This window comes from Antechinus flavipes, chromosome 2, assembly GCF_016432865.1.
Source record: "Antechinus flavipes isolate AdamAnt ecotype Samford, QLD, Australia chromosome 2, AdamAnt_v2, whole genome shotgun sequence".
Taxonomy (NCBI): domain Eukaryota; kingdom Metazoa; phylum Chordata; class Mammalia; order Dasyuromorphia; family Dasyuridae; genus Antechinus; species Antechinus flavipes.
In genome coordinates this window covers 355,985,460-356,004,451 of record NC_067399.1, presented here as the reverse complement: position 1 = coordinate 356,004,451, position 18,992 = coordinate 355,985,460, and the positions used below count along the sequence as shown (strand labels likewise).

The window sequence follows — 18,992 nt, the reverse complement described above, 5'->3', positions numbered from 1 at the left end:
TGATCTCTAGTTCTTCTTTGGTCATAAATCCCTTTCTCTTCCACAGGTCTGAGAGGTGAACTATCCTGTGTTCCTCTAATTTATTTATAATCTCATTCTTTATGCCTAGATCATGAACCCATTTTGATCTTATCTTGGTGTACAGTGTTAAGTGTGGGTGGATGCCTAGTTTCTGCCATACTAGTTTCCAATTTTCCCAGCAATTTTTGTCAAAATAGTAAGTTCTTCTCCCAAAAGCTGGGGTCTCTGGATTTGTCAAACACTAGATTGCTATAGTTATTGACTGTTTTGTCCTTTGAACCTAACCTATTCCACTGATCAACTAATCTATTCCTTAGCCAGTACCAAATGGTTTTGGTAACTGCTGCTCTATAATATAATTTTAGATCTGGTACAGCTAAGCCACCTTCATTTGATTTTTTTTTTTCATCAATTCCCTTGAAATTCTTGACCTTTTGTTTTTCCATATGAACTTTGTTGTTATTTTTTCTATGTCATTCTGATGCTTTCTTTAGTCTTTCTGTTAGCCTCCTTTATCATCCATCCACTGAGCTAATTGCTTTGCATCATTGGGAGGGCCTCCTTTCTCTTCCATTGAGAAGATTCTGTATGCCACTAAAAGAGTCCTTTCCACAGAGTGCCACACTGCTATCGGGCTGTTGTCTTACAATATCCTTTGTATTTGCATTGCCTTTCTTCCACTTAAACTAAATGTGAGTCATGATACCATTTTGACCCAATCCTGCTTTTGACTATGCTAAAGTATTGTAAGCTTTTACTCAGTCTGATCTGGTACTTTAGATTCAAGATTGGAATGAAATGAGGTACTGGCAGCACATTTAATAGATAACAAAAGGATACTTAGTTCTGGAACGGAGAAGATATTTAGCAAAGATATAGCATTAATTTAGGTAGACTTAGCCCTCAACTCCATACAGACCAGTAAGATAGGATATAGTGACCTTCCAAGAGTATATAGAAGGTTCATCAAGTCAAGCCTGAGGTGTGCTTAACTCTTTATGAGCTGCTTTCTTAGACTGTTAGGTTGAAATCTTAGCCCCTAGAGCAACCAAGATTCAAGGACAGTTTTCTTTGCTTTTAGGAGAAAAAGTAGCCTAACTCACATGGTAAAGAACCTTGACAGGTATTCTTTCTATCACTGCCTTTAAGTTACTAACAAAAATGTTGAACAAAAATGCTAAAGAGACATACTGAGAAAACTATAATGAAACCTCTTCCTATATAGTCATTGACCCATTAATGATTACTCTTGAGTCTTTCCATTCAATATATTCTAAAATTGCCTGATAGTATCATATGTCATGTCTCTACCTGTTGCACATAAAGATTTCTCAAATCCAGCTGAATCCTAGCTACTAATTCCACCAAAATACCAGTCTAGTAATCATAAAGAAAAAAGGAGTGAAAGTGCTTTGGTGTGACCTATTTGTTTTCCTGTTTCCTATTCCTAACAAACCTATGCTGGCTTAGTTTTTATCATTTGACTTTCCAAGGGCTCACAAACTATAGCTTTAACAATATGTTTTAAAATTTGAATAATAATCAAAGTTAAATTCAATCATGTAGAGTTAGAAGAATCAGTCTTCCTTATTTGAACATCAAAAACTGTATTCACTATTTACCATCCTAAAGTATTTTTAATTCTTGATTTTTTCAAATCCTGGTATGCAATTCATTCCGGTCTTGTAACATGAAATGATAGAAGACAGATAGCTTATCCTATCTTATCAATTCCTTATTAACCACTTTTTTCTCTCTTTATCTGAAGATTGTTTTCGATAGTAGAGAAAACAGAAGCAAAATAAAAATTCATCCTAATTCCATCCTCTCATTCTGTTGCCTCATATCTTTGTTTTCAACAGGATTTAACTCCTTCCAGCAAAACTGGAAGTATGCAGTAGATGGAAATAAAAGCCTAGTGTTCAAACATATTTTTATTCTTTAGGTTTTCAGTTTTTTGAACAATAGCCAGAAGCTTATTAAAATTAAGAAAGCTCTCCAGAATCAAGATGGTCTTAGGTAAAAGAACAATTGGAATTTTAAAATATTCTTTGGCTAGTTGGTCAGTCTGATTCCCTCAGCCACAGTTATTAAAAACTGATATTCTGAATCTATACTAATTGTTTTAATATAATTCATATGGGGAGTATAATTCTTTCCTCTTCCCCTCTCCCCCCTTTAACTCTACAGATTTTACCCTATACTTTCTCTTTTCTCTTCATCTCTGTCTAGGTTTCTCTCTTTTTCTCAAATTTTCTGCATGGAGGAGGTGGGATGTGTGGGTGATAATGGTGGGGAGAGAGTTCAGGGAGAGGAGAGAAGAGTTAATACTGATAATTTTATTTCTACAAGAGTCAGGAATGTTGGGCCCAAAGCAGAAAGACATTAGTTACACTAACCAAAATGGCTCCCTATACCATCATTTATTTTATCTCTTAGGTTATAGGTTAAATAGCTGTCTAAAATGACATTATCTTTTTTGTCAGAGTTAAAGTTACCAGCACTGTCACCCTGCCCTTTAATACAACCATAATCTCTTAAAGGGATATATTCTTTTAAATTTTTTGTTTAATTTTTAACTTAAATGCTTAAAAAAAAAGTTCTTGTACACGCAGCAGAATACAATCTGTAATACTGTGAATCTCCATTCTGCTTGCTTTAAAAACAAAAAGTATGTAATAAATTTTTCTTGAATTTAAATGAAATACTGTCCTGATTATGCTTCTTTCTGAATTTCCTATTCTCTTAATATGTGAATTAAAAAAAAAAAAAAAAAACCTTTCAGCAACCTTTTCCCCCCTATTGCTAACCCCTTCTCTCACCTTCAAAAGCCAGAAGAAGAAGAGAAGGGAGTGGAAGAATAACCTTATAAAAATTAGTTTTGTTTCCAAACAAAATGAATCCACACCGCAGCCATGTTCAAAACCTCGTGTATCCATATTGGTGGGAGGGAAGGAGGGGGGGAGAGTGAAGGGAGAGTGAAGGGAGAGTGAAGGGAGAGTGAAGGGAGAGTAATACATGATCTTGATTGGTTAACAGCTTCAGGTACTCCAGTTAGCTAATTTCGGTGTAACCAGACACCGTGCGAGCGCGAAGGCAGCAGGTTTGTCCACACTGGCTTTCCATAGTCACGGTATCTCTGAGTAGATTTCAGTCAGATCGGCGTTGGCAGATGGGCCTGGCAGGGCTGAGGTTCTCGCTTCGCTCATCCGATGGCTGCAGTGTTTCTGGTGATGCTCTACGAGTATTCACCACTCTTCTATATCGCCTTGGTCTTCACTTGCTTTGTCGTGACTGCAGGCCTGGTGTTGGGATGGTAAGGGTAGTCTAGGATCGGCGGCGGGCGGGGGAAAGTGGGGAGACGGCGGCATCTAGGCGAGACAAGAAAGGGTGCCCGGGACACCGTGGTCACCAGGGCGAGGGATTTTCGCTAAAGGGGCACTAAACACCTCACAAGCGTCATGAGCCATAGGAACGTAAAATTCCCAGAAATGTAAAGCAAAAATTGAGTACTTCATAAGCTACCTTTTAGGCTGAATTTTTTTTTTTTTTTTTTTTTTTTGCCCCTTGTATATTTGCAAAGTTCTTTTTTTTTTTCCTCCCTAAATAAGCTTTACTGAAATTCTTTGAACAATACAGAAAACAAAAAGTTTAAAGTACTAAAATAGAAAAGGGGCTTGCTAAGAGTTCTAGGAAATTAAGAGCACATGAGTATTTTTATGTTAAAGAACAACATAGATATGAAGTGGAACAGGTCCTGGCTGACATTTCTTTAGTAATGTATTCTAATTGGTTACATAAAAAACAAAAACTGTCAATCCAATAAACATTTATTAAGCAATTACTATGTGTCAGGCACTCTGTTGAACCCTGAAGATACAACAACAGACAAAAGAATTTGTCATGGAAAAGATTGTCATGAAAATGACATTGGGTACAAAACAAGATATAGCTAGGGTAAATGAGAGATAATGGACAAAGGGAAGACCTTGACATTAAGGAATTTATTATTAGGGGGCATAGAGAATGGTTCTTTGTAGAAGGTAGGATTTTACCGGAGTCTTCAAGGAAACCAGGGAAGTTAGGAGGTGAAGATGAGGAAGGATAGGAAAAAGTTCCAGGCATGGGGTACAGCTAGTGAATATTCATAGAGTATAGGGACATAGATATTGTAGTGTTCAGATCTGTAGGTTTAGGTGAGTACTATATAAAAAGACTAAAGAGATAGGATAGGTGCAGATTACAAAGGGCTTTGAATAGTAAAGAATTTTATATTTAATCCTAGAGTTAATAGGATGCCACTACAGTTTGTTGAAAGGGAAAGGGAGAGGGTAGTATGATCTCTAGGTCACAGACGCTCTAGGAAGGCCATTTGACAACTGATTGGAAAATAAATTGGAGCAAGAAGACCAACCAGCAGGCTTTTGTAGTAAAGTATGAGTTGATGAAGATCTATAACAACATGTAGGCATTATCAGGAGAAAAAGGGATACATATGAGAGATACTAAGAAAGTAAAAATAGTGGGACTTAGCCACACAGAATGACTCCTAGGTTGCATGCTTAAAAGTCACTGATGGTGTGGTTTTATTCCTGACAGTAAAAAAGTGGGGGTGGGGGGGGGGGGGGGAGTTTCGAGTTAAAAAAAAAAAAAACTAATATTCTGTTTGAGATATGTTGAATTTAAGTTGTCTATGAAACTTTCAGTTCAAGATGTTAAATATAAAAGCTGGGGATGCAAATCTGAAGATTGGGAGAGAGGTTAGAGATGAACAAGTAGAACTGAGAGTTATTCACATAGAAGTAATAATTCAATCCATCAGAGTTGATTAATTCATCAACCAAAATAATGAAGAAGAGAAAGAAGGCCTAAGACAAAGCATATTGGGATGCTCACCATTAGTGGGCATTACCTGTCTCAAGACCCTACAAAGGAAACTGAGAAGTGTTCAGGCAGGTGGGAGGAATGCATTATCTTACAAGAGCATTAAAGAAAAAAAGAATGATGGACACTGACAGAGGCTACAAGGAAATCAAGACAAAAGAACACTTGGTGATGAAATTGTGGGTAATTTTGGAGAGGGCAGTTTTGATACTTTGTGTATAATGTGAGGGAGCTGTGGTGGCGTTTAAGATGAAGTTGGAGAAAGTGCCTGGACCTTAAAGATAAATTGAAGAAATCCTTGCTGGAAGGAATTTTAAAAGCTTTTAAGGGCAGATTTTCAATATCTCTCCACTAGAGGAAGCTTACAGAAGATGAAAAGATCAGAGACCATAAAGCCAGACCACCTTAATTTTCAGCATACAGTTATGTTGGGGAGAGGGGTTTCAGCTGTTCCTGCTGATTAGTGACTTAACCGCATATCTGTAAAAATGAGGAAAAGGCAAATCATTCCAGTATCTTTGCCACGAAAACCCCAAATGAAGTTATAAAGAGTCAGACACAAACTGATAGGAAGAAAGTAATGATGCATTTTAAGAACTTTATAGGCTTCTTTTGTTATTTGGCCTCCAAAATGAGGCTCTTGGTCACTATTAATAAATGTGATATACCAAACAGTATAAAACCTTTCAGATGTCTTTTTGTAGTTGTCATAGAGTCTACTTTAACTAAACCATTCTGAAAACATAAGTATAAAAATGAGAATATATTTACATTTACAATACTTAGCTATTTAAGTAAAATGTACTTGAACTGTTAATAGAAGGAATTATTCTATAGGTTGCTTTCTTGGTCTTGCTTCCCAATTTTAGGTACCTGGCAACTGAGGCAAATGCAGTAATATTACTTTTAGGTGGTATTTTTTTTTTAATAATTATAGCTTTTTATTGACAGAACCCATGCCTGGGTAATTTTTTACAACCTACTTTAATTCCTTTAATTTTTTTCTCAACTCTTATTGCCTAGGCTAGCGTTTCTAATACAATATTGAATAATAATGGTGATAATGGGCAACCTTTCTTCACTCCAGATCTTACTGGGAAAGGTTCCAGTTTTTCCCCATTGCATATTATGCTTACTGATGCTTTTTTTTTAAATTGGCTCACAAATGTTTCTTTTTTTTTTTTTTTTTAAATAACTTTTTATTGACAGAACCCTTGCCAGGGTAATTTTTACAACATTATCCCTTGTACTCACTTCTGTTCTGATTTTTCCCCTCCCTCCCTCCCACCCCCTCCCCTAGATGGCAAACAGTCCTATACATGTTAAATAGGTTACAGTATATCCTAGATACACTATATATGTGCAGAACCAAACAGTTCTCTTGTTGCACAGGGAGAATTGGATTCAGAAGGTATAAATAACCCGGGAAGAAAAGCAAAAAATGCAAGCAGTTTATATTCATTTCCCAGTGTTCTTTCTTTGGGTGTAGCTGCTTCTGTCCATCCTTGATCAATTGAAACTGAATTAGCTCTCTTTAACAAAGGGATCCACTTCCATCAGAATACATCCTCAAACAGTATCGTTGTTGAGGTATATAATGATCTCCTGTTTCTGCTCATTTCACTTAGCATCAGTTCATGTAAGTCTCGCCAATCCTCTCTGTATTCATCCTGCTGGTCATTTCTTACAGAACAATAATATTCCATAACATTCATATACCACAATTTACTCAACCATTCTCCAATTGATGGGCATCCATTCATTTTCCAGCTTCTAGCCACTACAAACAGGGCTTCCACAAACATTTTGGCACATACAGGTCTCTTTCCCTTTTTTAGTATTTCTTTGGCGTATAAGCCCAGTAGAAACACTGCTGGATCAAAGGGTATGCACAATTTGATAACTTTTTTAGCATTTACTGATGGTTTTAAATATATGCTTCTGACTATTTTAAGGAAAAAGCCATTTATTCCTATCCTCTCAAGTGTTTTTATTAGGAATGGATGTTGGATTTTATCAAATGCTTTTTCTGCATCTATTGAGATGATCATATGGTTTTTGTTAGTATTCTTAAGAGACCAGACTTTGAGACCTCTTTAGTCCTTTTAACAGGGTCTGTGAGAACAAAATTATTTTAATAATAATATTAAAATATTTTAATTTCTAATATAGTAAATATAGATAGATATAACCCACATAAACATAAAGCTCTTTGGTTCTTCAATGAAGAAAACCTGAGATCAATAAGTTCTAGAATGGCTATATTAGAATGTTAAAGGAGAATAACTTACTAACCAATGCTGAATTTCAGCAACACCAATTTGACCCTTTTGTGCCATTATTTCCTAAAGCATGCAGGGAAAGATCTCATTGGGCAGAAACTGGGCTTGGTCTTATAGAAGAGTTTTTGCAGGGAAGAAGACAAAGTAGTAATTTCTTGACTTGTGTTACAGCCTTGTCTGAGGAGTCAGTCTGCTTCATGTGTCCCTAAACAGGTTGGCCATTTCTTGGACACTGGCTTTGGATTGTATTTCTGAAGAGTTCTTCTGGCAGAGGTTTTTATAAATTCTAGAAAACATTGGTGCCAAAGTTTGTTTGTAGCCTGATTTTTCTTTCTTTCTGCTTTTCAGTTGGCATTTACTGGATAATCTTATAGCCATCACAATAAGAACCTTTAGATTGGTCCTTGCCAAGGATCCTTGTCTGTCTTCTTGCTTTTGGGAAATTAAAAATTAAGATCCACTAGTTTAATTAATACCTGCTGAATGATTAGCCATGCTTTTAATTGTTTCTACTTCTGCTTTTATTAAAGTTTTCTTCCAGTGTCACAAGCAATTTTAATTTAATTTAATCTTCATTCTGCTGATTCCTACGACCCCTAAATAATCCTAGCACAAGTTAGAATTGTGGTCATTTCTTTTTGTTTGATTCAATGTTTCACTTTCATCCTGGCATACTACAGTTATGTTCTTAATTTTACACTTCTCTGTAATGTGTCCAATTTCCAAATAATGTGTCACAATTTCCAGTTATATTGTCAACACTAGTTCCTTCTCTCCCAAGCCCTAATGGAACTATATCTTTTTCCAAACTAGTAACATGTTTTATGTATCATTCTATTAACTTACTTGTATACAAACATGCCTGCCTTTTTTTATATGGGTCCTATTTTGCAGATTTTCTCAAATTCATTACATAATTGGGTAATCAAAGGGAAAACTTCTACTTGTATAGACACAGATTCTCTGTCACACAAACTGTTTTCAAATTTGTTTTCTTACTTAACCTGCAACTGAATGGTCTATTCTAAAATTATCCTTCTATTTAATTATTTTAAGCTAATTTTACTTTACTAGACAACTGCAATCTACTAGATCATTTAGATTAATCCTCTGTTTAATATGTCTGTGAATGCATAAAAAGCTTATTTTTTGTGATTGACAATAACTTGAAATGATATCACCAATCATTTGAAGACTAGAACAATTATTTCTTAATATTTTAGAACATTAGAGTTTGTGTGCTTTCATATTTAAGAAGATATTCTGGAAGGCAATTGTGATGGTCTAGGCCTGAGGTCATAAGGGCCTTAACTAGTGGTAATAATAATACCAAACATATAGTGCCTCATAAATTACTTGTTATTGCAGTAATCATAAGTATTATAATTAGTTATAAAAATTATAAATTTTTTCCACATAAGAAACTGAATCTCTGGGAGTTGAAGTCAATGTCAACAGCAACAACTTTTTGAACTCAAATCTTCACTCCTCTTTTCTCTAAACTACACTGTTTCTCAGTAAGAAAAGAAAGATTCACATGCTAAATAAATGCAACTAATAATTGATGAGAGAAAGACTTGAGGTGGGTGAGTGTGTGTGTGTGTGTGTGTGTGTGTGTGTGTGTGTGTGTTAGGGGTAAAAGGAGAAGGGAACTAAAATGATTTAGCTTTAGGGCCTTAATGCACACTTTAAAAAGAAGAATGATAATACCAATGACAAAAATACAAATATAGGAGGGACATGAGAAGTTTTATTGATGGAAAAGATGATACTCAAAATTTATTTTAATTTTTACTTAATATATATCTAGCTGGAGGTTTTTTTTAAATGGATATTAAGAAATTCTTTTAAATCTTTTGTGTTTTATATCACCTAAGTTTCCTAAATATATTCTTCTTTCTTCTTAGAGATTACTCCTTTCTATCAAACAGTAAAACAGGAAAAAAACCTAACAGCTCAGTAAAATTAACCAATGTATTAAAACAGATTGATCTTATATACAATGTTCCACATTTCTGGAATCCCATCTCTACAAATCATTTGGAAAAGTACTTTCCTATATCTTTGTTTTAAAGGAAAACTTTGACTATAATTTTATAATATTCAATTTTTATTGTTTTCTTGACCTTTTGCTTTACATTGTTATAGTCACTGTGCATATTGTTTCCCTGATTTTTTTTTTTTGCTTCACTTTGTAGCATTTCATAGAAATCTCTGCTTCTCTACATTTATCATATTCATTGTTTCTTTCTACTTAGTAATTCTCAATTACATTTATGTACCACGACTTGTTTAGTGATTCTCTGGTATCGATTTTTGTCGTTTTAATTATCTGAAGTTCACAAGAAATTGATTATTAGAACTTGGCTTTTTATTATTTCATATTAGATAAAATACTTAAATGGGAAAATGCTATGTTATTTCAAAATAAAATGACACACTTTGTTTTCATTAAGTTCTAGTTGAGCCTTTTAAAAATTGTTTTACTTTGATAATTGGATATATATGTGATCTGAGTGTTGTTATTTCTTTTTAAAATTAACTTTTAAAATAAAAATTCATTGTCTTTAACTCCTACCCTTACACATTGGGGGAAAAAAGGTAAAAGAAAAATTCTTTGTAACAGATATACATAATCAAACAAAACAAATTCCTTATTTGGCTATGTTCAAAAAATACATTTCATTCTGCATCTTGAATCTATCACAAGATGGTGGGTAGCATGTTTTGTGTATGGTCCTCTGATATTATAAATAGTCATTTCAATAATGCATTTTTTTCCTTAGCTTTCAAAGTTGTTTTGAAATATAGTTATAACAACACTGTGGGAACTGAGTGTGGATGACAACAGCTTTTTTACTCTTTGTTGTTGTTTGCTTACATTCTATTTTCTTCCTCATTTTTTCCTTTTTGATTTGATTTTTCTTGTACATAATATTGGATTTAATATATATTTTTTTACCATGTTTAACTTATATTGGATTACTTGCTAACTAGGGTTGGGGGTAGAGGAAGGGAAGGAAAATTGGAACACAAAGTTGTGCAAGGGTTAATGTTGAAAAATTATCCATTCATATGTTTTGAAATTAACAAGTTTTATTTAAAAAATAAGTTCTTTTCCCTTTTTTCAGATGTCTTTGGGATGCAAATCTAACAGTGGTATTGCTGTATCAAAGAGTATGCATAGCTTTGCTTTTTGGACATAGTTCCAAATTGCTTTCCAGAATAATTAGATCAGTTCATTTTTCCACAAACAGTGCATTAATATCACATCCCCTCTAACATCCAACATTTTCCTTTTGTTGTCATATTAGCCACTCTGATAAGTATGATGAGGTACTTCAGAGTTCTTTTAATTTGCATTTCTCTAATCAACAATGATTTAGAGGAGTAGCAAAGTGATGTAGTGAAGTATTAGCCCTGAAGTCAGGATGACCTGATATTTGATACTTACTATATGATGCAGGGCAAGTCATTTAACCCTGATTGCCTCTCACCCCCCCCCCCCAAATAGTGGTTTAGAACATTTTTTCATGTGACTACAGATAATTTTGATTTCTTTTAAAACTGTTTTATCCTTTGCCCATTGGGGAAATGACTTATATAAATTTTCCCCTAAATATTGCTTTGGCTGCATTCCATATATTTTGATATATTGTCTCATTATTGTCATTTTCTTTAATGAAATTATCAATTGTTTCTATGATTTGTTCTTTGACCCACTTGTTTTTTAGGATTAGGCTATTTAATTTTCAATTAATTTTTAGTCTCTCTTTCCACTGTCCATTATTGAATGTAATTTTTGTTGCACTATGATTTGTGTTTATCAATTCTGCTTTTTTTTTGCATTTGGTTGTGAAGATTTTATGTCTCAATACATAGTCAGTTTTTGTGTAGGTACCATGTACTGCTGAGAAAAAAGTTATATTCCTTTCTTTTCTTATTCAGTTTTCTCCAAGAATCTGTTCATATCTAACTTTTCCAGAATTTTATTTGCCTCTTTAACTTGGTTAGATTTATCTAGTTCTAAAAGAGGAAAGTTGAGATTTCTCTCCCTGGTATAGTTTGATTATTTATTTCTTCCTGTAACTTTTTCAACTACTCCTTCAGAAATTTAAATTCTATACCAGTTGGTGCATATATTATAGTATTGCTATAATTACATTGTCTGTGGTACCTTTCAACAAGATAGTTTCCTTTTATATTTCTTTTAATTAAATCTATTTTTGTTTTGCTTTGTCTGAGATCATGATTGTTACCCTTGATTTTTTTACTTCAGCTGAAACATAATCGATTCTGCTCTTGCCCCCTTACCTTCATCATATTCCAACCCCTACAATTCTTTAATGTGGAAGTTGCTAGATTCTACATAATCCTGACTGTAGCTCCACATTATTTGAATTCTTTCTTTTTCATTGCTTGCAATACTTGATCCTTAATTTGTGAGCTCTGGAATTTGGCTATGATATTCTTGGGAGTTTTCATTTTGGGATGTCTTTCAGGTGGGTGCTCTCCATTTCTAGTTGGTCCTTTGGTTCTAATATACCAGAAAAAGTTTTTTGATAATTTCTTGAAAGATATTATCTAGGCTTTCTTTTTTTATCATGGCTTTCAGACAGTATATTAATTGTTATATTATCTCTCCTACATCTCTTTTTTAGGTCATTTGTATTTCCAATGAGAAATTTCACACTTCCATTTTTCTTTTACTTTTTAAATGTTTTTGTATTTTGATGTTTCATAGAGTTATTAGTTTCCACTTATTTAATTCTGATTTTTAAGTAATTATTTCTTTCAATGACCTTTTGTATTTCTTTTTCCATTTTGCCAATTCTAGTTTTTAGGGAGTTATTTTCCTTGGCAAATTTTTATATATCTTTTCCCAAGCTATCAACTCTTTTCTCATGATTCATTTGCGTTGCTCTCATTTCTTTTCCAATTTTTTTTTTTCTGTTGCTCTAATTTTCTTTTTGAAGTCCTTCTTGAGCTTTTCTAGGAATTCTTTTTGAGCCTGAAACCAAGTTAGGTTTTTCTTTGAGGTTCAATATGTAATCATTTTGTTATAATTTTCTAGATTTATGTCTTGTTGTACTTTCCTAGGTTTATGTCTTAATCTTCCATAGTAATTTTCTACAATTGAACTCTTTTTCATTTTTTTGTTCATTTTTTCTGTCTTTTTTGTGACTTGGAGTTTTTATGTAATAGTTGGACTCTGGAGTCCCAACTTTTGTGGCAGGGCTCTGGATCTTACTGCTTCCTTTCATTGGGCTTCAAGGCTGAGTTGCTTGCTTTCTGGAGGATAGACTTCCTTTCTGGATTGTACTAAGGGGTGGAACCTCCTTGTTAGTGTCTTCTACCTGTGGGGTTTAGCTGCTGGCCTATCCTAGAGATGGAACCTTGCTGCTCAATGGTTGTACAAATAGGGTCTCTCTGTTAGCAGACCTTAGAGTAATAAATTTATTGATGATCTGCCCAAGGGATGGGGCCCTACTGTTGAGTTACTTTATTTTTTTAAATTAGAACTTTTTGTTTTCAAAATATATAAATGGACAGTTTTCAACATTCACCCTTGCAAAACCTTGTGCTCTAATTTTTTCCCTTCCTTCACTACACCCTCTCCCCTAGATGACTGTGATGACTACGTATTTAAAATCAGCGGGAGTCAGAATTGAGGTTAAGGGAAAAATCTTCAATCTTTATTCTCAGTAGAGGTGAAGAAGGATTGTGATAGCAATATGGGCAGAGAAGAAGGATTGCAATAGCAATATGGGCAGCTGCGACAGGAAGCCAGCTAGCAGAGGGGGATCGGAAGTGAAGGGCGGTCGCAATAGCAATGGGAGCAGCTGTGACAAGACGCCAGCCAGCAGTCTCTCTTTCCGCTTCCATTTCCACTCCCCTGCTTCCACCCACCAAAAACGTCATTTCCTATACAACACATCAAGACTTGCACAAAGAGTGGGCGGGGAGCCATATATATTAATAGAGTATGGTCCAATTACTATTTAGCCTCACGTGCTTGGGATCTCAGTACATCAACTCAAGCCTCAGCCCATTACATCTCCCACTTTCTTTTGTTTTAGAACATAGGTGGTCATGCCATCCCTGACTCCTGAGGGAGGTCAGAGCCCCCAAGGGGAGGTGATCACACCCTCCCTGACTTCTCAGGAAGGGAGGTGAAAGCACTGAAAAGGAGGTGATCATGACCCCCCTGACTTCTCAGAAAGGGAGGTGAAAGCACTAAAAAGGAGATAATCATGCCCTCCCTGACATCTCAGGAAGGGAGATGAAAAGCACCAAAGGGAAGTGGGGGTTGGTAGCAGGTCTCTGGGCTGAAGGATCTTATTAGAAACAGGTATGCACAAACCCATCAGCATGGGGGAGGTATTACACAGGCACATAGCAATAACGCAGAGGCTATTAATGATGACTCTCCCCACAGTCAGTGCAGGCTTGATGTGGTATAACAAACACGAATTGTACACGCAAGTAACGGTATAATAAACAATATAAATCAACATGGTGTTGTAAAAAATTGCCAGAAGTCCTAGAAGGAGGATATGTAAACAGCAGTCACACATACACCTTCTTCAGCAGCCAAAAGATAGTCCAAAACAAATCTATTGTCCATTGCTTCACATATCAGGGAATCCAATGATCCCCCCAAGTTTTTGAAGTCCTGCAAAAGTCTTTTTATGTGTTAGGGAATCCAATGATTCCAGCAGATTTTGAAGTCCTGTAACTCAGAAAATCCAAAGATTCCTGAGGGCTTTCAAGTCTTATGTCTCAAAGAATCCAATGATTCCTGAGGGTTTTCAAGTCCTACAACAATCTTATGTCTCAGAGAATCCAATGATTCCTGAGGGTTTTCAAGTCCTATAACAATCTTATCATGTCTCAGAGAATCCAATGATTCCTGAGGGTCTTGAAGTCCAACAATTTTTGATGTCCATAAGTCAAACGCCATAACTGCCATGTTCTTTCAGTGGTGAGCACAGTCAGCAACAGAACCACCCAATGTTTCTTGGATCTCCTCTTTTGTTGGAAGGCTCTGCTCCATCTCTCTCTGATGGACAAGGTGAATACAGCTCATTGGCACTCATCTCATTGCTTCTCCACCTGTGGAGATACAAGCAAACCTTCTCCCCCAAGCAGTTAGCCTATATGATCCCTTCCATTCACCACTTTCTGGGTCTCTCCACATCACCTGGGGATTATCTCTCGCACTGGACACTGCCTTTACGGTGGGTTATAAAACCTGTCTGCCGGAGCCAGTGCATCTTTGTCAAAATTCAAGAAGTTAATAATATAAAGGGCTAGATTTAGAAGTTCTCTGGGTTACCTGTGGCTCCCCCTTTCTTTTGTTTTTGGAGCAGCATCTTAATTTCTCTGTTTCTCCTCTCTACTATTGCCTGTTCTTGAGGATTAAAGAGTATGCCAGTAGTGTGTAAAATCTTATACTGTACACAAAAGTATGCAAAATGTTTGGAGGTATATGCAGGACAATTGTCTGTTTTTATTGCTTGTGGCACATCCATAATGGCAAATGCTTGTGTGAGGAATTCAGTGACCACTCGGGCTGTCTCTTTTGCTGCTCGTATTGCAAAAGTGAATCCTGAAAAGGTGTCTACCACAATGTGGATAAAAGACAGACAACCAAAAGATTTATAATGGGTCGCATCCATTTGCCAGATTTTATTGGGTCTCAAACCATGAGTGTTCTTCCCTGGAGGCAGTGTAGAAGCGTGGAAAGGAAGGCAAGCTGTACAGCTTTTTACTATGCTCCTGGCTTCCTCTTTTGTAATCCCAAATTGTAAATGCAAAGCTTGAGCAGCCTGATGGTATTTAGAATGGGATTCCTGGGCTTCCTGAAATAAAGGTGTACTGGCTAACATAGTTAAAAGGCTATCTGCCTTTGAATTTCCATCAAAAATAGGACCTGGAAGTCCACTATATGAGTGGACATGCAAGATATAAATCTTACCTGGATGCTTTCTCACTTGCTCCTGAAGTTCCTTAAAGAGCTGATATATATTAGAAGCTGCAAATTTTATTTGGGCTGTGGCAATTCTTTGTACCACACCTACTGAATAGGCTGAATCAGATATTATATTTATGTCTCCTGGGTAATAAGTGAGAGCTAGCATGATCACATGTAATTGGTTCTGCTGAGTGGACTGAAAAGGAGTTCTGACTACTCTTTTTATGGTTAAATCATGAGAGTATACAGTACAAATATTATGTTTGGATGCATCTGTAAAGATAGTTGGTTCTTTAAGAGGAACTTTAGAAACTTTTTCTTCAAGAATCCATCACCAATTATGTAAAAGTCTGGTTATCTTTAATGGAGACCCATGTGTAAAATTTGGAGCCATGGCTAATAAAATTTGCCACTCTGGGATGGTCTCACAGCACACATTAATTTGTGTATTGGTGTAAAAGGTGTATATCTTGTCAGGACTTATCCCAGATAATTGTACTGCTCGCTTAATGGCCTTTAATAAAATTCTAGCCACAAGCACTGGGTAAGGAGTAAGGCTTTGTTCTGGTTGTGCGGGGAGGTTCACCCACTCTGTGAACACATTGTCTTCTTGATGAAGGACTGCTATGGGTGCCTCTTGTGTGGCAAAAACTGATATTTCCAAAGGTTTTTAGTGACTCTTTCAACTACATTGGATAAAGCCAGTTCAACTTTTCTTAAAGCCTCTTGAGCTTCTTTTGTAAGCTGGCGTAGTGAATTTAAAGCACTGTCTCCCCTTAAAATGTCATATAATGGTTGTAACTGATAGGTAGTCAAGCCTAACACTGGTCACATCCATTGGATATCTCCTATCAATTTCTGAAAATCATTTAAGGTGTTTAGCTTCTCTGTTCTTAAGGATAGTTTTTGTACTGTAAGCACCTTCGGGTATACCTCATATCCTAAATATTGAAAAGGAGTATGTCTTTGAATTTTTTCTTCAGCTATGTACAATTTGTAGTATCTTAGTGTTTCTGTGGTCTTTTGTAAACATGCTTTTAGCATTTGTTCCTCAGGTACACATCCCAACATATCATCCATATAATGTAATAGCATAACTTTTGGAAATGCTTTTCTTACTGGAGCAAGAGCAGCAGCAACATCCATTTGACACATAGTGGGGCTGTTTTTCATTCCCTGTGGCAAAACTGTCCATTCATATCTTTTATAAGGCTCAGCTAAGTTAATGCTGGGCCCTGAAAAGGCAAATCTTTTCATATCCTCCTTATCCAGAAGGATAGAATAGAAACAATCCTTAATATCTATAACCCAAAGAGGCTATTCTCTAGGCAACTGAGTAGGAGATGAAAGTCCAGGCTGAAGAGTTCCCATAGTTTCCATTTGTTCATTCATTTTTCTTAAATCAGTGAGCATCCTCCATTTTCCAGATTTCTTTTTTACAACAAATACTGGGGAGTTCCAAGGACTTAGAGAAGATTGTAAGTGCCCTTGTTCAAGCTGCTCCTGAATTTTATTGTTACCTAAGGGCCACTGTTCTATTCACAGTGGTGTATCAGTTTTCCATTGGATAGGTACAGGTGAAAGTGTTGGCAGGCCTTCAACAGCAGCCCTGCTTAAAAAACTGAAGTACTCATTTTTAACCCTAATTGCTGTAAAACGTCTCTTCCCCACAGATTGATGGGTATTTTTTCAACTATAAAAGGAGTAAAAACTCCTGTTTTGCCTTCAAAAGTCTATCTCACAGGGGCAGCACTAACTTCAGCTGCTATTTATCCTCCTACTCCAGACATGTAGGTGTCTGCTTTAATCTTTGGCCAGTGACTGGGCCAATTGGCACCTCTAATGACTGTACGATCTGCACCTATGTCTACCAATCCTTCTAATGGTAGGCCATTTGTATAGATCGTGAGCATAGGTCGGTCAGCTGTTACAGCTGCCGTCTAATATATTTCTGGATTTTGTGGTCTGGAGTCAGAATCTGGGTGACTATCACCAGGTTGATTATTAGGATTCTGTATGAATAAACCTGATGCTACTATTTCTCCTGGGTGATAAGTCACACATCATCTGCCTGTATTAGTGACTGGAATATTATCTACACATTCCCCAGTTTCCCACATTGTGTGTGGATGGCCACTGTTTTGTACATACAAAAAAGAGGTGAAATAGTCAAGCCTACTGTGCCCGGAGGCAAGGGATCCATAGGCTGGAGAGGAACAGATTTCACCTCTCCAGGGGGTATCTCAGTTGTGTCAGCTGCATACAGCTTTATTCTCCCCAATTGTAATTCCTTTCTCCCATCATGTTCCTTCCTGGCTGGTGGATTGTGTAATCCCCTTCTCCCATCATATGGCTTTCTGGCTGATTATTCATGTCTGGGTACTGGACTTCTAGGCACTCTCTGGGTGTACCATTGGCTGCCATCATGCCCCAAGTGTTTTTTGTCTTGGGCCCTGGGGCTGGGCCCCTCATCCCATTTCCCTGAATCTGTCTACATTCTGAGGCCCATTGGAAGCCTCTCTTGCATTTTGGACATGGGGTTTTGGGTCTTGTTCTCCCACCTTGTTTTCTCATTCTGTCTTTATACCAACATTGAGCTTTCAGATGCCCTACTTTTCCACACTGAAAGCATCTACGAGTCTCTCTGGAAGTCCCTTGCCAGGAGGGACCCTGTCTTCCCATGTTGGGATTTTGGGACATCTGCATCATAGCCTGGCTATAAAAGGCATTTGTGCCCACTGTGGCACAAATTTTGTGTCACTCCAATTCAAGGCATTGTCCAATTCATATCAAAGGATATGAAAAGGCAATTTTCAGATGATGAAATTAAAACCATTTCTAGTCATTTAAAAAGGTGCTCTAAATAACTATTGATCAGAGAAATGCAAATTAAGATAACTCTGAGGTACCACTACACATATCTCAGATTGGCTAAGATGACAGGAAAAGATAATGACAAATGTTGGAGGGGATGTGGGAAAACTGGGACACTAATACATTGTTGGTAGAGTTGTAAACTGACTTAATCATTCTGGACAGCGATTTGGAACTATGCCCAAAGGGCTATCAAACTGCACATGCTCTTTGATCTATCATTGTTTCTACTGGACTTGTATCTTAAAGAGATCATGAAGGAGGAAAAGGGACCCATATGTATGAAAATGTTTGTGATAACCCTTTTTGTGGTGGCAAGAAACTGGAAACTGAATGGATGCCCATCAATTGGAGAATGGCTAAATAAGTTATTGTATATGAATGTTATGGAATATTATTGTTCTGTAAGAAATGATCGGCAGGATGAATTCAGGGAGGCCTGGAGAGACTTACTGAACTGATGCTAAGTGAAACGAACAGAACCAAGAGAATGTCATACACAGCAACAGCAAGATTATACGATGAGCATTTCTGATGGACATGGCTCTTTTCAACATTGAGATAATTCAAGCCAGTTCCAATGGCCTTGTCATGAAGAAAAGCCATCTGCACCCAGAAAAAGGACAGTGGAACTGATTGTGGAGTAAAACCACTTTTGTGGTGGTTGTTTGCTTGCATTTTGTTTTCTTATTTTTTTTTTTTTTGATCTGATTTTTCTTGTGCAGCATGATATTTGTATAAAAATGTATAGAAGTATTGCACGTTTAACATATATTGGATCATCTGTCATCTGTAATGGGTTGAGGTTCGAATTGATGTACTGAGGTCCCAAGCTCGTGAGGCTAAATAGTAATTGGACCATACTCTATTATGGCTTGGGGAAAGAATGGCCCCCGCCCACTCTTTGTGCAAGTCCTGATGTGTTGTATAGGAAATGACGTTTTTGGTGGGTG

The 18,992-nt window shown here is 36.4% G+C and overlaps 1 protein-coding gene across 3 annotated transcripts in view; it reads left to right on the top strand.

Annotated features, from left to right (window-relative positions):
- The window catches only part of CGRRF1 (cell growth regulator with ring finger domain 1), a 71,309-nt gene that overhangs the window by 8,120 nt on the left and 44,197 nt on the right, over positions 1-18,992 (top strand). The window contains exon 1 of one of the 3 annotated variants that reach the window (XM_051978105.1): positions 123-3,337. The exons of the other annotated variants lie outside the window; for them this stretch is intronic. Coding sequence (XP_051834065.1) covers positions 3,234-3,337 — 104 coding nt within the window. The 5' untranslated portion in view covers positions 123-3,233. Of the gene's footprint in view, positions 1-122; positions 3,338-18,992 lie in introns of those variants that run through there. 3 annotated transcript variants of the gene reach the window in all.